General features: G+C 35.2%; 1 protein-coding gene across 1 annotated transcript; it reads left to right on the top strand.

Annotated features, from left to right (window-relative positions):
• Window positions 1–205: 205 nt before the first annotated feature.
• LOC130956596 (uncharacterized) lies at window positions 206–7,731 on the top strand. The gene is made up of 14 exons (XM_057883634.1): window positions 206–1,627; window positions 1,728–1,829; window positions 1,901–2,064; window positions 2,150–2,360; window positions 2,496–2,733; window positions 2,816–2,966; window positions 3,083–3,390; window positions 3,845–5,253; window positions 5,351–5,458; window positions 5,722–5,873; window positions 5,960–6,170; window positions 6,333–6,567; window positions 6,648–6,798; window positions 6,889–7,731. The coding sequence occupies exons 1-14, from the start codon at window positions 337–339 to the stop codon at window positions 7,195–7,197; spliced, it is 5,040 nt and encodes a 1,679-aa protein (XP_057739617.1). The 5' UTR covers window positions 206–336; the 3' UTR covers window positions 7,198–7,731.
• Window positions 7,732–8,578: the final 847 nt, after the last annotated feature.

The raw sequence follows: 8,578 nt of genomic DNA, 5'->3' as shown, positions 1-8,578 counted from the left end.
CATTAGACTATTATTAAACCCTGTCATATATAAATTCATTCATCTACAATATTATACAGACACGAATTAATAAATAAAATGTAGAGTAAACACACATGAACAATAATGATTACGTACCTACTACCCTTCTCAAGAAAAAAAAAACGAAGATAAAATATAAAAAATAAAACAGCTGGTGTCAGAAGCAAGGTTATATCTGCAATATTCAATAAACCAACCATTTATTTAACTTATCTAAGATGGAGAAACTTATTGTCTTTGTGATTGAAAAACTTGTTCACAATCATCTTCCAAACTTTTCTATCCAACCAAGAACTTTAACTGTTTCATGTAATTATGATGTTACTTCACTTCATCAAAGTTGACATGCACATACCAGTTTTGCTGCTACTAACACTTAGCTTCTGCCATGTTGCGAATTCCTTATTAGACACCATAACCTCCTCAAATTACATCCTTAAGGACCCTGAAACCTTAAGCTCCAACAACACTTTGTTCCACCTAGGATTCTTCACCCCTTCTAACTCATCAACCTTGTCCTACCTCGGAATTTGGTACATGTCCAAATCCTCTGTGGTCTGGGTTGCCAACAGAAACCAACCTATAAAGGATTCTTCTTCAGGGCATCTCAAAATATCTGAGGATGGAAACCTTGTTGTCATGAACCAACAGAAGCAGATTCTTTGGTCAACAAACATCACAAATATTACATCCAACACAACGGCACAGCTTCAGAACACCGGAAACCTTGTGTTGCAAGAAATCACCACAGGAAGGATCCTTTGGCAGAGTTTCCAGCACCCTGCAGATACTATCTTGCAGAAAATGGAGCTTAGCACCAATGAGATTACCGGCCAGAGAGTGAAACTCACCTCATGGAGAACTCCTAATGATCCATCCATAGGAGACTTCACTATGAGTCTTGAACCCCTTAACATCCCTCAAGTGTTCATATGGAGAGGCACTCAACCTTATTGGCGAAGCGGTCCATGGAACGGTCAAGTTTTTATTGGGATACCTACTATGAACACAAACTATCTTGACGGGTTCTCCTTAGATGGTGAAGGTCAAACCAACGGCACTTACTACCTCTCATACAACTTTGCGAATGTGTCAATGATGTATGTGTTGAGTTCTGATGGAAACCTTCATGAAACCTATTGGGATTATGCAAAGAGAGATTGGATTGTGGACTGGTCTGCTGTAAGCTCTGTGTGTGATGTTTATGGAGAGTGTGGTCCCTTTGGAAGCTGTGATCCTAAAAATTCACCTATCTGCAGCTGTTTGAGAGGGTTTGAGCCAAAGAATGCTCAAGAGTGGAATAAACAAAACTGGAGCAGCGGTTGTGTGAGGAAGAAGCCTCTGCAGTGTGATGAGAGAGTTAGAAATAATGGAAGTAGTGATGGGTTTGTGAAGCTGCAAAATGTCAAGGCTCCAGATTTTTCACAGTGGTTGTCTTCCATTGCTTATGATTGCAGAACTGAGTGCTTGGCAAATTGCTCTTGCATTGCATATGCTTATGATTCTGGCATTGGCTGCATGTTATGGTGTGGAAACTTGATTGACATACAGCAGTTCTCAATGGGAGGAATTGATCTTTACATTCGAGTTCCCTCTTCGGAACTTGGTAACTTTATTATGAATTTCATTGCTCAATGTCTTGTTTGTACATGATGACATGTAGAACACCAGGACTAACTTCATCTTAATTTCTTTGAACACTGAAGAGAAGAAAAATCACACACTGATCATAGTTCTTTCGGTCATAATAGCAATGGCTCTTGTTGTGGCTTGCGCATATATCTTGAGGAAAAGGGCAATCAGAGGAGGTAACTACAATTCTACAATATGTTTTCCTATGCAGAATAAATAGTTTGAAACATTTGATATTTCTTTGCAGTGAAAGCACTTCAAAGAATTCAGAGAAGAAGTTATGTTAATGATACAAGTCAAGTTGAACTTCCGGAGAATTCACTATTTGAGCTTGAAAAGCTTGCTACTGCAACAAACAACTTCCACTCCAATAATAAGCTAGGACAAGGTGGTTTTGGATCTGTATATAAGGTATTAGTATTACAGTATGTATCTTCTTTCTTAACACAGTAAGTGTTATATCCCACAGATTGTGAGTTTTATTCATATCTTTCAGGGTAGATTGGAAGATGGACAGGAGATAGCAGTTAAAAGACTTTCAAAAACATCTGGACAAGGTGTAGAAGAATTTATGAATGAAGTTATGGTAATATCAAAACTTCAACATCGAAATCTTGTCAGACTTCTTGGATGTTGCATCGAAAGAGATGAAAAGATTTTGATCTATGAATACCTACCAAACAGAAGTTTGGATGCACATATATTTGGTTAGTTCCCATCATCTCATCTTATTTGATAAAAATGAATCTCTTTTCAGTGGATGAATTTGTTATCATTCAATTAATTTGGGTCCTTCTTTGATATATAGCTAAAATACTCATAACATTTTGTTGTTATTGCAGATCCGCCTAAACAAAAGGTATTAAATTGGGAAAAACGTTTTAACATACTCGAAGGAATCGCTCGAGGTCTACTTTATCTTCACAGAGATTCTAGATTAAAGATTATACACAGAGACTTGAAATTAAGTAATATATTGTTAGATGACGAGTTAAATCCGAAAATATCAGATTTTGGTATGGCAAAAATTTTTGAGAATACTGAAAATGAGGCCAATACCAGAAGAATTGTTGGAACGTTGTAAGTATTCTTCTATCTTTTGTTGGAATATAATTTTTATATGAAATGATAGTTAAAGAAATTAACCTTAAAATTTATGCAGTGGTTATATATCACCAGAATATGCTCTACAAGGACTATTTTCAGAAAAATCAGACGTATTTAGTTTCGGAGTTTTACTTTTGGAGATTATGAGTGGCAGAAAAAATAGCAGCTTTTATGAGAATGTTGAATCTTTGAGCCTTTTGGGGTTTGTAAGTTTTTTTTAAATCACTCACCTCAATTTAATATTTTCCAAAAGGAATTTCTTCCTAGTTCCTAGTAATGTGAAGGTTAACAACTAGTACATGCTTACTGTTAATGTTTGCAGGCATGGAAATTGTGGAGAAATGACAACATAGCATCACTAATAGATCCAGAAATATCAAATCGAAGCAATAAAGAAGACATAACGAGGTGCATACATATTGGTCTTTTGTGTGTACAAGAACTTGCAAGCTATAGGCCTACTATGACTGCAGTAATTTCGATGCTTAATAGTGAGACTGTTAATCTTCCTCCTCCCAAACAGCCAGCATTCATTCAAATACAGACTATGATAGATGTAGAGTCTTCTCTTAGAAATGATGGAGCATGTTCCATCAATTACACGAGTCTAACAAGCATCCAAGGAAGATAAAGGATTGATCATGTCTTCTTGTAAAATAATTAATTATTATGATGCTTCATCAATTATTTTCTTTCTTTTATGCCACTACAGTTAAAATTAGAAGAGCTGCCTCATTCAAGCAATTTGTAACAACAGTTACTTACAATATTTCATTCAACTTATATATGATGGAAATAAAATACAAAGAATAAGATTCGAGGTTTGCTTCCACTACTAGACAATCAATGCTAAATGCTCTTTTATTAAGAGAAAGTCTAGAGGGACAGCATTTTTATTAAAATCTGGCTAGTACTTAGCATATAATGTTTCTTCCAACAGGAGCTACAAAAGCTAAGATAGTCAAATTATTTGCAATAGTAAGTTCTTTATGGCTTAGACTAATGTTAAATAAAATGCTTATGTTGACGTAAGATATGTCTTTGTTTAATGCCTATTTGGGTTGAATGTTTATTCCTTACGCAGCACGAAACTAATCAAATGTCAGCGCATTGTATACTTTGAATCAAATCAAGCAAAACCAGATCTTCCTCCACTCTCAAAACACATTCATTCATTCATTCATCTCTCAGTGATGGTTATGGGACAAAGTAGTCACTTTATAAACACACAAGTTTTGCTAACACTTTGCTTTAGTTTCTTCCTACATGATGCTGGAAGTTCCTTAGACACCATCACTTCCTCTTACATCCTTAAAGCCCCCGAAACTTTAAGCTCTAATGATGGTATGTTCCATCTAGGATTCTTCACCCCTACCAACTCCACCTTTTCCTACCTCGGAATCTGGTACATAACCAAACCTCCTTTGGTGTGGGTTGCCAACAGAGACCAACCAATAAAGGATTCTTCTTCTTCTTCCTCTGCTGTGCTCAAGATATCTAAAGATGGAAACCTTGTTCTGCTGAATTCACAAGATGACATCCTTTGGTCTACAAATGTGTCCAATATTTCATCTAACACAACGGCTAAGCTTCTGAACACCGGAAACCTTGTGCTGCAAGAAAACGTGACAGGAAGGATCCTATGGCAGAGTTTCCAACACCCCACAAACGCTTTCTTGCAGGGAATGGAACTCAGCACCGGTAACATCAGCGGCGGCCAGAGAACAAAACTCACCTCGTGGAAAAGTCATGAGGATGCATCCATTGGGGAATTCTCGATGAGTCTTGAACGCCTGAATATCCCGGAAGTGTTGGTGTGGAGAGGGAGCCAACCTCACTGGCGTAGTGGTCCATGGAATGGTCAAATCTTTCTGGGGATACCTGACATGGCAACCAACTATCTTTTCGGGTTTTACTTAAGTCAAGATAACGGCAATACTAATTACTATCTTGCTTACAACTACGGAAATCATACTTTTCCTGTATACTACTTATTAAGTGTTGATGGAAATGTATACGAAGTATCTTGGGATCCTGAAAAGAGAGATTGGTATATCTCCTGGTTAGCTATAAATTCAGAGTGTGATGTGTATGGCAAGTGTGGAGAGTTTGGAATTTGTGATCACAGGAGCTCTCCGATTTGCAGGTGTTTGAGAGGGTATAAGCCAAGGAATGATGAGGAATGGAGCAAACAGAACTGGAGCAGCGGTTGTGTTAGGAAGGAACCTTTTCAGTGTGAGAGTGAGAGTGTCAAAAATAACAAAGAAGATGGATTTGTGAAGATGCAGAATGCCAAGGTTCCAGCCTCTATCTTGTGGTCGTATGCTGCTGAGGACGATTGCAAAGCTGAGTGCTTAGGCAACTGCTCCTGCACAGCATATGCATATGATGCTGGCACTGGCTGCATGTCCTGGATTGGAAGCTTAATTGATCTTCAGATATTCTCAACTGGAAGAACTGATCTTTACATTCGAGTTCCCTATGCAGAGCTAGGTACCTCTTTTATTTCTTTTTTGGTTTGGACTGTGACAGTGTTGTTATCCATATCAAACTGATGAATTTGTTGCATATGACATACAATGGTTAACAGGTGAAGACAAGAAAAATGTCACAGTGGTCATTGCAGTGTCAGTGATAGTAGGAACCACTATCATTCTCGCCTGTGCTTATATCTTCTGGAAAAGGATTCAAATCAGAGGTGATATCTCTAATTTTACTGCCTTATAGACTTGTTTTTGTTACAAGTGCTTGGTAGATCAGTAGATCACTAATCCAAAACTGCAAGTATTTCTTTTCAACATAGATTTTCTGACTTTGTATAGACTCCTAACTTCAGTAAAAGCTTTCCAACTATAGAATACAAAATATTGCTCTTTTTCCCTTTGGGTATTGGAAATAATATATGCTTTTCCATTAATATTACTAAGATGCAAATTGTTGAATGTTGATCATTGAATACAGATAGAGTGAAAAACAAACTAAGGAGAGAAGACAATGACCTAGTAAAACTCCCAGAGCTTTCCCAATTTGAGTTTGAAAGACTTGTTGCTGCAACAAATAACTTCAATCTATCTAATAAGCTAGGAGAAGGAGGTTATGGACCAGTATATAAGGTATGTTGGTAAACAATGAATTTCACCATGCCCCAAATCATGAATTTTAATTGCTACTAACAACATCCATCTAAATTGTTCTTTAGGGAACATTGGAAGATGGACAGGAAATAGCAGTGAAAAGGCTTTCAAGATCATCCGGGCAAGGATATGAAGAATTTATGAATGAGGTTATGGTAATATCAAAGCTTCAACATCGCAATCTTGTTAGACTTTTTGGATGTTGTATAGAAGGAGAAGAGAAGATTTTGATCTATGAGTACATGCCAAACAAAAGTCTAGATGCATATATGTTTGGTTAGTTCCTACAAACCATCTCCTCCTTCTTACCTATCAAAGATATGATAAGAGGGACAAAACTGATTTTGTGAATCTCTACAGCTCTTAAATATGTTTTTTTTTTTTTTTTTTACATTTTATTAAAGAAACTATAATTCTATCATTTTAATGGCATGACAGATCAATCAAACCAGATACTGAATTGGGAAAAACGTTTTAGTATAATCGATGGAATAGCTCGGGGTTTACTTTATCTTCACAGAGATTCTAGACTGAAAATTATACATAGAGATTTGAAGTTGAGTAACATACTGCTTGATGAAGAGTTAAATCCAAAAATTGCGGATTTTGGCCTGGCAAAAATTTTTAGTCGAACCGAAGATGCAGTCAATACTAGAAGAGTTGTTGGAACATAGTAAGGATTCTTTTAACTATTTTTCTAAAAAATTTTATGTCCAAATGATAGTTAAGAATAACAATATAGAGTTTATACAGCGGCTATATGTCACCAGAATATGCTATGGAAGGACTATTTTCAGAGAAATCTGATGTATTTAGCTTTGGTGTTTTGCTGTTGGAGATTGTGAGTAGAAGAAAAAATACCAGCTTTTGTGAAGATTCTAAATCTTTGAGCCTCTTGGGATTTGTAAGTCTCTCAAGCTAATTACCTTATTCTTAGAATTTCTATTTTGACTTTAGAGCTTAACAACCAGTACATGGTTGTAAATGTTTGCAGGCATGGAATTTATGGAATGCTGATAACACTGCATCTTTAATAGATCCAGAAATATCAAGTTCATGCAACATAGAAGATATAAAGAGGTGCATACATATTGGTCTTTTGTGTGTGCAAGAACTTGCAAGAGATAGGCCTACAATGACTGCAGTGGTTTCAATGCTTAATAGTGAGACTGTTAATCTTCCTTCTCCCAAGCAGCCAGCATTCGTTCAGAGGCAGACTCTGCTGGATATAGAGTCTTCTATGACAAGTGATGGATTATGCTCCATTAATAATGTGAGCCTAACAGATGTCCAAGGAAGATAAAACACTTTGTTTGGGATACAGCAAAATTCTGAACAATAATGTGACACTAACAAATATTCAAAGTTTATTTTAAGAAAAATCTCATGTATTTTGCAAGGATGCAGAATCTTTCAGTCTTTTCAGGATCTGTAAGCTTCTCATGTTAGTTACCTTCCTTTTCAAATTAAAAGTCAGTATTTAATTTTGATGATGTCATGCAGACTTTAAAGCTTAAGCAAGTTCATGTTTGTAAATTTTTGCAGGCATAGAATTTATGGAATGCTGATAAGGTTACATCTGTAGTGGATCCAGCAGTATCAAGTTCATGCGACTTCAAAGTCGAATAAAAAAAATAACTAGAAAAATAGTTAGCTAGCAAAGATTTTTTCTTTAATACTAGTTAATGACTTCAAAATAGCAAATTGTATATTTTAAACGAGTGGGGTTAAGCGACTAAAGTGCGATATTTCTTTCCCTGAAGAAACAGCTATGATAAGCTTAAAACTTAAAAGCCTTCAAATTATTTGCAGTGAAGATATATATTTAAATTACAAAGTTCTTTTTGACTTGGACTAATGTTAAATAAAATGTTTATGATGAACTGAGATAGCTCTTTGTTTAATGCCTATTTGGGTTGAAATTTTATTCCTTATGCAGCACGAAACTAATCAAATGTCAGCGCACTGTATTACTTGGAATTTATGGAATGCAGATAACATTGCATCTCTTATAGATCCAGAAATATCAAGCTCATGCAACAAAGAAGATATAATGAGGTGCATACATATTGGTCTTTTATGTGTACAAGAGCTTGCAAGAGATAGGCCTACAATGACTTCAGTGATTTCAATGCTTAAAAGTGAGACAATCAATCTTCCTCCTCCAAAACAGCCAGCATTCATTTTGAGCCAGCAATATCGCTTACTTGACAAAATTTTAGAATTGACTACTTATTTTTTGCCAAATAAACTATTATTTCCAAATCAACAAAAGAATACAAAATACAAAAAATTACCAATGACAATAATTAACAATGTCTAACCAAATTTGTAATCTACAAAGAGATTGAATCCTATCCCTATAGTAATTATTTTTATGGTTATAAACAATACAATAAATTTATAACCAAATAATTAATTTATTAATTTTAATAAATAACTCATTAAATATAATAAACATCCATATTACAAATGTTATAATAATATTATTAATCATAATAAATTTTACGTTATAAATATTTAAATTTCATACTATTTAAACTACTTATATAAGTCTCTTATCCCTATTCCTTCAAATAACATCAAATTTAGCACAAAAAATTTATTTCTAAAATACACAACATCTCAAACTTACTCAATGAAACATCATTCTTCGCGTGGTTAGAAAACATTAACACCCACAA

Source organism: Arachis stenosperma, chromosome 10 (assembly GCF_014773155.1).
Source record: "Arachis stenosperma cultivar V10309 chromosome 10, arast.V10309.gnm1.PFL2, whole genome shotgun sequence".
NCBI classification, from domain to species: Eukaryota; Viridiplantae; Streptophyta; class Magnoliopsida; order Fabales; family Fabaceae; genus Arachis; species Arachis stenosperma.
The sequence above is the reverse complement of the archived record's forward strand: the minus strand, read 5'-3'. Positions and strand labels throughout refer to the sequence as shown.

Bases quoted from the DNA above. Each gene is read 5' to 3' on its own strand.
- LOC130956596 (XM_057883634.1), top strand. From the start codon at position 337: ATGATGTTACTTCACTTCATCAAAGTTGACATGCACATACCAGTTTTG. The intron at 1,628-1,727 runs GTAACTTTATTA...TGAACACTGAAG, and splicing joins AGTTCCCTCTTCGGAACTTG to AGAAGAAAAATCACACACTG. The intron at 5,254-5,350 runs GTACCTCTTTTA...AATGGTTAACAG, and splicing joins AGTTCCCTATGCAGAGCTAG to GTGAAGACAAGAAAAATGTC.